General features: G+C 44.7%; 1 protein-coding gene across 1 annotated transcript in view; it reads left to right on the forward strand.

The window, feature by feature from the left end:
* Positions 1–4,468: 4,468 nt before the first annotated feature.
* The window catches only part of GUCY1A2 (guanylate cyclase 1 soluble subunit alpha 2), a 174,020-nt gene continuing 164,162 nt past the window's right edge, over positions 4,469–14,326 (forward strand). Inside the window, exon 1 of the mRNA XM_074860156.1 lies at positions 4,469–4,735. Coding sequence (XP_074716257.1) covers positions 4,469–4,735 — 267 coding nt within the window. The remainder of the gene's footprint in view (positions 4,736–14,326) is intronic.

Genomic DNA, 14,326 nt, shown 5'->3' on the forward strand with positions numbered 1-14,326 from the left:
CATCAACTTTGGCCAATGCGAATCTGCTGCATCTTGCACATAAACTTTATTTCCGAGTAGCTGAAACATAAAATTGATCTGTTCTTTAAGCCAATTGTAATTCAACAGTTCATTAATGACAAATGGCAGAATGCCCCAGCCTTCCTTCCAGGCAATACTCCAGATGGAAGTCATTGGATAACGAACAGGAAGGTTTGGCAGAATGTGAAAAAAGAATAAATTTGCTACACATCACTCATTTTGCCTGACTGCAATAAAGTAATTGTAATAGAATGTTGTCACAGGATAATGGTCTCCTGCTGCTTTAGAAATGCTTTGCAAAACAGATGTTTACTTTCTCTGTGGGAGACATTGATCCCGGGACAACAATCTTTTCTGTTAAAGGAAAATTAAGTACTTATAGGTTCAGCAGTACTATAAAAAGATCATTATAAAAAGCCATATAATGTAATAGGTGAAAAGATATGAGATATATATGTGATACATGTGACTAATCCCTAAGTGGGATTAATTCAAATAGTTTCTTCTGGCAGCTCTGCAACTAACATTTTCTCAACAAATGCAGATAGGACAATGCAATGCACGATGATGAAGTTGTTTTTGTTATTTTAATCTTCCAAGGCTCTGTGAACTGCAGAAAGACAGCATTTGTAAATAAAAATAACAACATCAAAACTCCAGCATATAATGTCTGATGAGAAATGCTTAGTTATTAACAAATAGATAAAAATAATGAATAAATAACAATAAAGTAACACGTTATAAGTAATGGAAATTAAAGACTATCCATTTTCTGTCAGGCCTGAACTCAGTATTGTGAATTTTGCTTACTAGCACCGAGACAAAAATTTGAAAACAGATAAAAATTTATAAAACATTTGTATGCTTCAAAATAATTTTCTTAGAAGAACAGTTATACATTAGAGATTGTAAAAAAAATTTTAAAATTCATATTTTTCTCCGAACTGTCTGCAATACATGTGGAACACAAACATTGCACTCTGTTGTGGTACGATAGAAAAGTTACATATGCACTATTTTGATGAACCTTATACATTTTACAGACATTTCTGCTATTCATCCAATAATGTGCCAACTGCAAATTTGGGCTGATGAGACATGTATAAAAGAAGACCATTTGTTCTCTTATGTGCTGTAACTGTCTACGTCTATGTGCTGTCACAGGCATTTGACTGTCAGATGAAGCAACCCTCTGTGGTATTTAGCTTTTGCCAAGGTTGTATCCGGATCAGGAGGAATAAAGTGAGAATAATAACAGGGACTGAACGACTTGCTGGCTCACCAGACTCACCTCCAGGACTTGCATCATCTTGGATCTTCTGCTGTCCATTTCTATTTAGCTCAAGACATCTTGTGACGGTGTTTGGTACTTTTCCAGCTGGTGCCTCTATCCAATCCCATGTATTTCATATCATGGCTCCCAAACAAAGTTGCAGTATGCAGACTACCGACATCTCTGTAACCAGAGCAGGCAAGTATCAGGCTTGCTTCCACAAGTTTTAAAGGTCATAGCTGAGCAGAATAGCCAGTGAATAGCAACACTGAGTCTGGATTTACTCAAAGCACTGCTTCAGCTGGAGCAATTGAAGACTTGAAGCTGTAATTGCATTTTTTACTCTGAGTGCTGAACTTGGCTATCTAGATGCTGAAGGAAAATGTTTTTCACATTCTTGAGAAGAGTTGGTTTGGTATAGGAGTGCATTCAGTTATAATAATCCTGACCTCAGGAATAGTCACCGAAGCAAAGAATTTCCCTTCCCATTTCAGGGTCACCACATGAAAGACGTGAAAGGAATACGGCCATGAGAAGCATGAAGAAAATAATTTTTAATGATGCAAGGGTAACTCAAGAGTGCTGTCAAACGCTAATGATAAGTGGCGTTGGGAAGTGCTACTTTAAACTTTAAGAAAAAAGAGGAAACTGAAGACTTAAGAAGTGTCAGTCTTGTCATCTTCCCTAGTGCTGAATAAAATGCAAATATGCCCACAAGCAAGTTGCTTACCCTACAGCTGAAGTACTGCACATGGAACCAGTTGACACTTCGGTATTTTAGCAGTTTAGACTTATAAATATGTATTTGCATTTTCAACGCTAAACTATGCGGCTCTTAACCAGTCGTCACTGTCACTGCATCAGCCAGGAAACAAGTGGAATTTGCTTCACTGAGGACTGTACGATATGGTCTACGAGAAGGAAGTAAGTTTAATGGAAACTGAAGCATGTGAAGAAAGTTAACATCTTAACACAGAGTGTCCTGCACTAGGAATAGTGTTTAGCACCAAAAGACGCCTTCGAGACCCCTTAATTCCTGAATCCCCCCAATGGCTGGAGCTTGGCCTGAGGGCAGGCAGGGGCTTGTGCATCAGGTCTCACAGAATCTGTTAAAATGAGGATTTCTTTAGAGGGAAGAAGGAAAAGGCAGAGTAACTGTCTCCTTTTTCTGTATGCAAGTACTGATGAATATTGTTATTCCCTAGAGGAGGAAAGACAGAGGAAGACAACGGATCTGGAGGTTCATGTGTGAATTAACTTTCAGGTGAAGTCATGTCTGATTCCTGTCCTAGGGCTGCTGACAGCATCACCAGGACTGCAAAAAGAGAGCCTCTGCATCCCAAATGCAGTATTCAGTCAGGCAACAGAAGATAGTATGGACCACTATGGCTTTATAATACATCATTTCAAGCCACAGGCTTCAAGCCCCAGAAATTTAAAAAGCATGGCAAGACAAAAGGAGATTCATTGCTTCTCTTACTCCATATATATTTCTAGTGAAAAAAACCCCAAACAGACAGAAATAGAAACTGGGTGAGCCAAGAGAAACAGGGATGATGACACTGAAAGCAATGCCCTGTCAAGGGCTGTCGTGCCCTAGTTAAAAGCAGTGTGCTCAGTCACAGAGCTGTGCCCCTCCTGAAAGCAGAAACAGGGTTTGTGCTGCCTAGGGCCATGCTCAAGAGCTCCTTCACACCTGTGGCAATCTTCCCAGTCTCTGCAGTGGGTTCTTGTTTAGGCTGCACTCAAACATTTAACAGGATAAGGTTGTAAAATATATGTCATAATACAAAGGGAAAGGTAGAGTAAAAACTATCTTAAAATTGTCGCTTTTGAAAATAAGTTTTGTTTGAACTAAGATAAAGTAATGACAAGCTGTCTTCCTTGATGGTAGGGTGCACCACTACAGCTGAGATCACATTTCCTTGGAGCCTTTCTGCCAAGAAGGACTACCTGGGGTTATCACTATTGCCATGAAACCCTCAAGATGTCTTTAAACTGACCGCATGATTAGGGAAAGTTGGGAAGGAGACACCTTGCACTGTCTTCAAGGGTGTCATCCTGCACTCAAGCTCCTCTGCCTCGTGTCCTCCATCCCCTCCTTTCGCGAGGTTGTAGCACAGGGCGGCTACAGGGGAATGCATTTAGTTTCTTCTTTTCTTGCGTCGGACGTGACCCACAACGTGCTCGCACAAAGACGAGGAGAACTTTTGCCTCCGAAAACTGCAGGCAGCATCCAGCCTTCCCGGCTCTGCAGCAGGATTTCTCTCCGAAGCTTCAGCTTACCGAACGCCATTCCGAAAAGTTGGCTGGCGGTGAGCGACGGGCAGGGAAGCGAGGAGCAGCTTCCCCCGCCGCCCTCCCCGGCCGCCGCCCCTCCGCCGCCGGGAGCTGTCCAGCACGGCCGCGGGCCGCCGGCGGCGGCCGCACCGGGAGGACCCCGGGGAGCCCCCAACGCCCGCGCGGGCGCGGCCGCTCCCCGCGGAACCGTGCGGGGACATCGGCCCGTCTGCCCGCTCGCCCTTCGCCCGGCTCCAAAGCGCGGGGAGGAGAGCGGAGCGCCCTGTCCGCCCCCCAGCAGCCGGCGGCGGCGGGAGCGCGGGCTGCGCGTCGGCTCCGGCCCTCGGCCCGCCCCGCCGGTGCTGCCGGCCGCCGCGGGCCGCGCAAGGCGGTGGCAGCAGCCCCCCGGCGCGGGGGAGCGGGGCCAGGCGGCGGCTGCGGGCCGCGGCGTGCGGGGCTGAGCGCCACGGTCGGCGAGCGGGGCGGGGGGAGGCGGGAGGAGGAGGAGGAGGAGGGGGAAAGGGCTCCAAACAACACGTGATTCCCGCGGAGCAGCGAGCGAGCCGGGGGAGGGGAGAGCGAGGGCGGGCGGCCGAGGCAGAGGAGGGCAGCCGCCGCCGCCGCCGCCGCTTTAAAGCCTCCCGGCGCGGCGCCGCGTAGCACCCGCGCTCCCCCGGCCAGGCGCGGCGAGGCGCGGAGCCGGGCAGCGGCGCCGAGGGGCGCGGGCTGCGCCGGCCCCGGCCCCGGCGCGGCGCCTCCGCCGCCGCCTCCCGCCCAGGGGCACCCGCGGCCATGCGAGGCGGCCGCCCCCGCGCCCGCGCGGCTCGGCGCTGCCCTCCGCGGCTGCCCGCCGCCCCGCGCTGAGCCGAGCCGCCGCCGCCGCGCCGCGGCACCATGTCCCGGCGCAAGATCTCCTCGGAGTCCTTCAGCTCGCTGGGCTCGGACTGCCCGGAGACCAGCCCCGAGGAGGAGGGCGAGTGTCCCCTGTCCCGCCTCTGCTGGAACGGCAGCCGCAGCCCCCCCGGCCCCGCCGACACCCCTTTCGCCGCCGCCGCCGCCGCCGCCGCGGCGGCCAGCGCCGGGGCGCGCCGCGCTCCGCGCCGCCGGCGGGTCAACCTGGACTCGCTGGGCGAGAGCATCCGCCGCTTGACGGCCCCCGCGGTGAGTGCCCCGCGCCCGCGGAGCGCCGCGCCCTCCCGCGCCGTGCAGAGCCCGCGCGGCGGCTCCGCGGGGTCGGGTCTGTGCCGGGAAGGCGGCGGCGGCGCCCGCGCCCTCCTCCGGGGGTCCCCGCGGGGCCGCCGGAGCTCCCTGCCCCGCCGTGCGCGCCCCGGCTGCGGGTGGCCAGCCCCGCAAACCTGCGGCAGGCAGGGTCTCGGCAGCCCGGCCCTGGAATTCGGGTCGGGAGGCACAGACAGGCGCAGCTGCCGGTTTAGCTGGGTTTATCATTTCTGCCGAGCCCCTTTCTGAATTGACGGAAAATGGTAAAATCATAAAGTGCTTATCGCTACCTGGCAGTAGCAACATCTTTTCGTAAAAAGTTACATCTGTGTGATGCATGGCATGCCCGGTCTTCCTTCACCACGCAGAAGACGCGAACTTCTTACATATATAGGGCTTTTTTGCACTGAACAAGGTAAAAAAAAAGTTTCGGCGTTGTGTTCAGAAATATTTCAGCGGCAGATTTCCCTGTGCCTCCCAGATGCGCTGACATTCCTGAGAGATCAGTTTCTTTAAAGTGTGGTTTGAAATCCATGACTTGCGATTATCTGGGTAGCTACACCTGTAGTTGAGAATCTATGAAACATTGCGTGTGCAAGAATAAGGAGGGAATTTGGGTAGAACCCGTAATGTACGCTGGTATTGCTTTGTAAGACTGAAATCAATGGCTCAGGAGTTGTGGTAGGTTCATGTAAAACAGAAGGCTCTTCTCCAGCCTTTCTGTTATGATTGTGCTACGCTCCTATGAACGCCTCTGTGACCATCCCTAAATATTCCTTATAAAGTTTCAGCTGCAACTGAATGCTTGTTCGGTCTCTGAGATATTTTAACGTGGTAAGGTATAAAACATTAATCGCAACAAGTTGTCTCAGTCTGTGAGACAACTATATCTGCTATTGTGGCATTGGATCATCTTTTTGCGCATTGTTATCCAGCTTTGGAAATTACTTATGAGTCTCATCAGCTTTCAGTTTGCTTTAGTTTTAATATACTCTTTTCTGTTCGGTGTTTCTTGAACTGGCTAGATAGGGGTAGACAAGCTGTTTAATGGGAGAAGTTAGCAGTGCATTACATACCTAATAGTCATCCAGTTCCAGTTAAGACTTTTCTTTCCCATTGATTTTTTCCCTCTCCACTGGGAATCTGGTCTTGTAATGCTGGTATTAATAGATGATCTCTCAGGTCACCTGTCTTGTTTTAGTACAAAAAAAAAAAAAAAAAGGCTATTTAATTTGATAATAATGCAACGGTATAATTAGAGCATGTGTTACCCCAAATATTTGAAGTATTCTGATGTAGCTGAGTGCAGTATTTTTAGATAACCTTAGTATTTGTATTTTCCCAGCTTTGACCATTACCTCCTGTATTGAGTTGCTATAAAAGACAATTACAGGTTTACGGCTTTGATGAATTAATTTGATGAATTTGTTTTCAAAATAAGCACATTCTTTGAATTAAGAGATGAGGGAAACTCTGATAGATCTTATAGTCCTCTTTCCTTCCTGTTCTCAGAGAAATTTCATTTAAGAATGCAAAAATTTCATCCAGCCTCGTTTTGATGTCCCAAACAACAGCTTCCATGGTTTCCTTGGGAGTTAATTATAGCAACCCTTATTGCTGAAAAAACGTGTTTTTTTTAAATTTCAGTATGTGATACATATTGCTTAAAATTTCCCTTTTTATCTTGGCATCATAACTAGTGCTTCGCTCCCCTTTTACACATTTTGGCATAAATTACTGTGATTAAGTCTAAAAAGTCATGTTGTCGCAGTCCTGATATAAGAAAAGAGTCAGGTCCCTGTCTTTTAATTTTTCACTCTGAGAATTCACTGTTCAGGTGCATTGTTATTTTGGTGCCTTCTCTTCTTGCTGAGAATCTGTTCTGTGATACTGAATATATGCCTACTTGCAACAAGTCAAGTTACCATATGTCTACCACTTTGATTATTTTTACACATCTGCTAATATAAATCAGGAATAACTTTAATTAGAAGTAAAAAAACCCAATGTTGCCTATAAAATTAGTGTCAAATGTGACTGATTTCCATTATTTGTAAAATTAAAAGGCAAGTCTAAGGGTGCATTGACATATGTTCTTTCTGAACAAAAAGCTTTAATACTTTTACTATAAATGTAGTTGTATCTTCATGATACTATAGATACTATAGATAGATACTCTCTTAAGTATACAAACATATATTTATGTACACACGAGTATGTGTGAATGTATATACTATATATATTGCCTGCAATGGCTTAATGTTTTTCTTTCCAACATAAATGTAGCAGCAATTTGACCCCATCCCAGTGCTGAACACTTTCAAAGTTGAAGGATGCTACAGGTTCCTGATGTTTATACTTTAGCCTTAATTTTGTGCTTTCCTTCGGCAATGGCCAGGACTGAAATACTGAGTGAAGTTTTTTTTTTGTGTTTTCACTGAGGAAAAATTCTGTGCGTGTGTTTAACACTACTGTGGCATGCAGAGAGATCTCTGGGGTGATGTTTCAGTGTGGCAGTAGCAGGGGCTACCAAGGGCTGCTCTGGGGATGTGGAGAGCCTCGAACTGATCAGGAAGGAGTATCCAAGGGGCGAAGGAGCTGAACAAGAGGGGTGTCCATGGGGCACAGCAGCAAGAGGGCTGTGCTAGCAGGCTAGGTCTTACGTGTGGTAGTGCAAAAATGTGTATGAAAATATTAGTATCTCCTGTGCAATGTATTCATGAGTTAGTACAACCGTACTGTCCATGGAAAGAGATTCTGTAGAGTAATGCAGTAATGAAGTATTTGAGGTATTTTATACTAAAATACAGTGAAAAGAAGTTATTGCATTTTGTATCACTTGTAATCTTGGTATGAAGTTTAGCTGAGTGTGACCTGCACAAACACTACTTTTTGTGGAACTGTGGGAAAAAATTAAAAAGTGAACCTTGCTGTTTTGCAGCATTTAATCCAACCCCTTCTGCTTGCTCCCAGAGAACAGCTTCTAGCACTTTGCAGCGCACATGATTTTCCAACTTTTCTCTTAAATACATTTTTAGAGATTTTTCCTGTGGTTGCTAGAGGATATAGGGGCTTGATCCTCAGTCAGCACAGGGTGATTTTATATTCCTGTGGGTTTGTAAACATTTCCCAACATGCCTGGATGGTTGAAGAATGGACACTGTTCATCTGGAACTTGCTTACCCCAAACCCTCTCTTTTTTTAACAGCCAGAACTAGGATGGTAGGGCTCACCTCCCACCAAAACAGCTGCATATTTTGGGGAAAAGTATGCGGTGATGAGGAGGATGAGCAGACCTCCATATGTACCCTACTGTTGGGTGAGCAGAGCATGTTGGGGAAGGTGAGGGAAGCAGGGTGCACCGGGCAGGGAGGCAGCAGCAGTGATACAAGAAGAGAGGCAGCTTTTGTCACAGCTGCACTCAACAAACTGACTGTGCATATACTGAACATCACATGGAGTTGCTGCCCTGTTGGCCCCCCGAGGTAGCATTTTGCTGAGTAAGCAGGAGCACTGACAGCAGGAGGGTTGGGGCTCTCACAGCAGCCGTGCCCAGCCGGGCCATGCTTAGCACCTGAATGTGAAGATTATGTTTTGTGGGACCAAATGCAGCTGCTCAGTGCAGTAAACTCCAGGCATTGTACACACTCAGCTCTGTGACTCCTTTAGCTCACAAGATCATTGTCAGCAGTGCTCCATTATGATTGCCCCATGACTGCCTTTGCTCTCTCACAGCCTTCGTTCCTGTGTTGTGCCCAGAGAGCTGAGCCCGTAATGTGTAGGCAGCTCCCATCCACTCTGACGTGTTCCTAAATCATGTTCCTGACTGGGCAAAGATGTCCTTTCTGTCCTCTTTCATCTGAACCACCATGAAAGGATCTTTGGTGACCTACTCTACTAGAGAAATTTGGAGTTAGATCCAGCTGCTGTCAAAACTAAATAGGTTCCCCTCTCACTGGGCTGAGTGCAGGTTTTTGGAGATAAATAATGAAATGCTGGGAACCTAGTAGGGACATTGATTTATGACCTTGTTTTTAAGAAATCAACTGCAGTAATTATATATACATCACAAGTAAGTGTAATGATATATTTTTCTTGTGATTCCAGCTTTGTTGTTGTGTTCTGTTTTAAAGGATGAATTTTACACCCACAATAACATAAATTTAGATTAATTATAACTAGAGATGATGATACTATATGCTATTCATTATCAACATAAATTTTTCTGCCTTTAAGAGCTCTGCTGTATGGGAATGATGTCCTGGCACTGGTGGACACAGTTTTATTCTGTAGAAATGTCATTTAGTATCTTAGTGAATTCCAGTTCCTTGCAGCAATTTTCACATTTGCTCCAGTTCTATCTTGACTTGTATCCAATACCAGCCTGAAAATAGAATCAAAATCAGAAAAAAAAAAAATTGTTACTGATTTGAAAAGTCAAATACTCTGCTCCCATCTAAGGGACATGGACTATGGTAAAGAAGATGAGGGCGACTGGGCATGCATTCAGAGGAGACTTATGTACCCCCAAGCGCTGTACTGATCTTTCTGGAAAGAGAATTACAGCATGACACAGCATTAAACTGAGTTACATTTCCGTTAGATTTTATTTTCTGAATGGCCCATGTAACGCATCTCTTGAACTATAAACATTATTAAGTGAAAATTGCTTCTGATTGATACACTTTTTTGTTCATTCAGAATTTTTCCTGCTATTCTTTAAAGGCCCAGTTGTAGGCACATTAAAGTAAGAACATTTTTTTCCTATTTGTTAGGAAGCTGCTACTGGCTGATGACAAATAGTTTGAATTTAAGAGTTGTCTTTTTGTATACAGCCTTGTTCCTGCCAGTGGGAGAAAAGCGAACCCAAAGACAGTCATTCAGGTTAGTATGTAGGCTATTACTTATGTCACGGAACTGCTGTAACTTCAAATTGCTTAAATGCAAGTGAATCCTCCAGTGAGTGGAGGTGGGATTTTGGCGGAGAAGTTACAGTATAGCAGCTCAGATCGAATCTGGCTCCATCATAAACCTGTACCACTTACTGTCAAGGAATAACTACTGTTTTTAGTAGCAATAACAAGTTGTTGCCACTAGCAGGAGAGGTAACAAAACACGAGATTTTGAAAAAATTTTTCACGAGTATTCCAAGCTCCTTATGACTCACATTAACCCATCAGGTATATCTAAGCTCTACTGTTGCAGGAATAACTTCTGCCCATCTTTCTGAATGAAGAAGGGCAATGTCAAATGATAACCATATCAACAGTGTGATGAGCTTATTCACTTAATAGCCCAGGCTGGATGAACTTTATGTAACATCCTTCTCAGGAATGAGGGTGTGAAGGAAAAAAAGCATGGAAATGGTGAGGAAAGGCACATCCCATGAGAAACTCCTAACTTCTAATTCCAACAGGCAAACAGGATTAATTTTTTAAAAGAGAGAAAAGCCATTTATATGCAAGGTCACACGAGCAGTCTGTAGCCGGTCAATCTGCTATATCATAGCTTGGAACAGAACTGTGGTGTCTTAAACAGGAACATTCTGGAAAACATTATCAATCTGAGCATCAGAGTGTATTTTGTTTGTTTGTCTTGTTTGGTAGTTTAACATCTCATGCCAGGGAACATCAGGCTCAGCAAATAAAATATCAAAAAAATCAGTTTGGCTGCACCAGAGAGCCTGCAGCACTGTAGTGACCTTGATGAAATTTTGCTTAGGGTGAGTTTGAATATTTGACATCCAGTGCTTAGACCAATCATAGTAATAGTTGCTTTCTTAATGTTTGTATAGTTCCAGGCTGAAACCTTGACTTCCCTACAGTGCTTGGAAAAAAATGTGTCTTGGAAACATTCATGTATTGCAGGCGTCTTTGCTGCCTGGAAGCAGAGAGTGTATCCCCGCTGGGGATCAGGCCTGCCCACAGGCAGAGCTCAACTGCTGGCTGACAGACCAGAGCATGGCAGCACCAGTGTTAATCTCACAAAATTGATCTCAGTGTTTTGCACTTCTCCGCCTCTCCCCCATGTTATGGTCATCAATATATGCCCATAAGTAGCAGTGTGCAGTCATGGCTACATCAAAATGAGGGTGAATGTCCTTCATTTGCAGCTGCTTGAGCAGAGACAGTTACCACTTCACAGTGGTCCAGTGTACCCCGGTGAAACTATAATATTAACACAGAGAACAGCCCTCTCTTTCCTTCTACCTCTTGTGCTAATGTTAAAGGCTGTTATAAAATGTTTTGAGTGAAAGAAATCATTCCATCTCATATCCAAATTCTTTCTAGATGTGTCTGCTTGCTAACTCTCAAACTAAGTTTCAAAATGAAGACCAGAAAAATCTGTGGTTTGTCTATAGGTCTCAAAGGGATAAGCATCTCTGCAGCTCCACATATGAAATTATGTCCAGTTATACTGAGGAAATTGGGTTTGTTCTATCCCAGCAGAAGAAATTCCTGAGAAGGGCAGACATGTAAAGCCTTTCATTTCCTATCTGTCTGCTAGAGTAGCATCGATGATTTTATGTAGTAGATGTGAGTTGCATTAAAAGATGAACAGGTAGCATTAGTGATAGATCATCTGTTCTGTTCTCACCTACTGAATACATTCTGTCTGCAGCACGGAACAGAGCTTCTATCCATTCCAGACATGGGTGAAATTCAAAGATGAACAAAGTGATGCCAGCTGGTATTATAATGGATAGCACCCTGAGATATTTATCCTTCATTGTCAAGGAGTTAGACTAGATGATCTAATAGGCAATTTCCATCCGTAATGTCTGTGATTCTTCTAGTTGAAAGGCAGCTGGAGATGCAGGAGTTATAATTTCTAATTATTATTTTGCTCTACTTTATTTCTTCAAAGTGTTTGCGTTGTTACTAGCATGAAATGGTATGGGGTAAAATTCTTAGTCTCAATGTTATTTATTAAATTAAGGCATTTTCTCTGATGTGCAGAAGTATTTCTCTGTGAAGAGTACCTCAGTTTGCATGAACTGAGGGAGCAGAATGGTCGCAAGTTTAGGTGCCAGGTGGTACTGAGTTCAGGTGCTGCACCCTTGTCCGGTCCTGTCCGGATCATGGAGAGCTGTTGCAGGGCAGCTTGTTTTGCCTCCAGCTGTCAGTCATCCTGCTCTGGATCCCCTAACAGTCCCCTCCTGGGGATTCTGCATCTTCCTCTCTTGATACCAAATCTGGTGCTAGTCGTGGGGGTCTGCAAGCAGTTAGTGCTTTTATCTGAAGTACAAACTCTGGAATCAGGAGGCTGGTTTTCATGAAGGAAAAATACATTTTAACTCATACACTTACAGAGAAAAAAATGAGTGCACCCTAAAGGCTCAGAAGCCAGAGAGTAAATACATATTTTTTTTTTCGTGATTATCAAAAGCACTATTAAACCTCCAAAGATTTTTTTTTTTTTTTTAATTGCCAAATGATTGCTTACATAGGGGCTCTGCTTCTCTGTTTCTGATTTCTGGTTTTGCCCTTTCATTCCATTTTTCGGCTGTTGGGAAGGGGACAGGGAGGGATCCTGTCTGTGCAGGACCTGCAAGGACCTGCTAGGGAGACTTCCTCCTTTCTGCATCATCAGAAAATTATCAGATGCCGAAAGAGCCTTCCTTTTCTTTTTCAGTTCTGCTTTTCCCTAGTTTCAGCAATTTCAATTCTTATCTCCCCGCTCCTGGTTTATGGGAATGGTGATAAATGTTTGTCTTCAGCTGGAGCCTTGATTCTTTGTTTATGGCCTCTTTAACATCAATATTTTGGTGACCAGAAGGACAGGGAAAGAACAGTTTTCCACTGCTTTCATGATCATGGGGTAAATATTAAAAAAAGCCAGGCTGGATGTGAAAATGACTGTTTTGCCATTTATTTCCTTCCAGATGGGCCAGGTACACACCTACTCATGTGTAATCACCTATGCACAAAAACTTGACTAAAATTGGTTCTGAAATATGAAAGAAATGTTTTTCATTAATGAACAATCACCAGCAGTGAAGCTGACAATTAAAGTCTTACACATCTGCTGAGTTAGTGATTGAACACTACAAATTTGAAGCATGTAGAACTTCCAGCATCAAAGTGCTGATTTGGCTGAGGTTTGTGGTAGTTTGCCTCCCCCGTGTGCAGAAGTGCGGATTCCTCTAGGAAGGACTTTGCAGCTCCCCAAGGCACAAGAGTCTGGAGGAGCCCCCTAACCCAAGGAACTTCCTTGAAGAAATTCTGATAGAAGCAAAGTGGTTTCTAGCTGAGCCTATTATGCTTTTCAGTGCTTCAACTTTCATGTTTAAAATTTTAAGCACTCAAGTTTTTAAGAGCATGACTGCTGAAGCACTTCTGAGGCTCAGCTAGGAGCCACTTAGCTTTTACCAGGAAAAATCTTTGAAGCTTTGTTAGGGTTAAGGAGAAGCTCTGTGTACCTGGCTTCTCTCCTGGCTTGGACCTCTCTGTTCCATACAGTCCCTTTCTCCTCTAATCCTATCTGGTTATTTTAGGATGCCAAAGGAATGGGATGGAGAATTTGAAACTGCATTTATGTAAATTTAGACTGAGTCATCTGGGATACTCTGTGCAGTTCTGTCACCTCAGGGTGGGGTTGGTCTGTCCTTAAACATTTAAAAGATGTCTAAGTCTAAAGCAATCACTCAACATCTTTTCTAGACAAAAGAAAGAAATAGGTATTTCTAAAGACTGAGTCCTCAGCCATGTATTAGATGCCAACTGTAGGATGAAATGAATCACTGTGGGTGCCTACAGTTGCCTACCATTTGTTTCCGAAGGTGTTGCGATCAAATGAAAGACATTTCAGAGGCAACAGAAAATGGCTAGGGAATAGGCTAAAGTCTCTGTCCTCTGAGAAGATTGGAAAGCTTACGTTTGATTGCCTTGGGAAAGACGTTTATAACAAGGGATGCAATTAAAGTGGAAGCCCTCTCCTCTTTGTCTCCAAAACTGGAGGCAATGAAGTTGAAAGGAGGAGAAATTAAACTCAAAAAAAGAAAGTAAAATTGTACACAGTGTTTAAACTGGAATCCTTTTTCAAAGGAAGTTGTCTGAGTTAAAAAACGTGGAATACTTCAAGTTCATTTAGACAGATATCCTCATAAAGGTTTTCTCCAGTTAGTCATAGACGTGTTTTTGAAGAGCTGCTACTCCTCTAGCTTCAGGTCTTGAACTGGTTTTGCACTACTGGAGAGCAGGGTGAGATCTAGCAAGAAGGACAGATTTCTCTATGAGTGTGTCCTGCAAACAGTGGCGGCTGGCGGAGTTACAGTGGCTGTCATGGCAGGACTGCCATGGTCAGGATTGCGGCCTGTTGGTGTGCAGTAGCAGTGTGCTCTGGTTACAGCACTGAGGTGCCAGGTGGAAGAGCTGTAGAAGATAGTGAGCAGGCTGTACGCATCAGGGGAGATGGACAGGTCTTTTCAGAGGCCCTGCAGAGCCAAGGACCCGAGCTCCATGTTGAAAGGAAGGAGGGAAAACCAGAGACAAACCTTGAGGGTCAACGGTGGAAACTCCTGAGGTGAAGGAG

Source organism: Strix uralensis, chromosome 2 (genome assembly GCF_047716275.1).
Source record: "Strix uralensis isolate ZFMK-TIS-50842 chromosome 2, bStrUra1, whole genome shotgun sequence".
Taxonomy (NCBI): Eukaryota; Metazoa; Chordata; class Aves; order Strigiformes; family Strigidae; genus Strix; species Strix uralensis.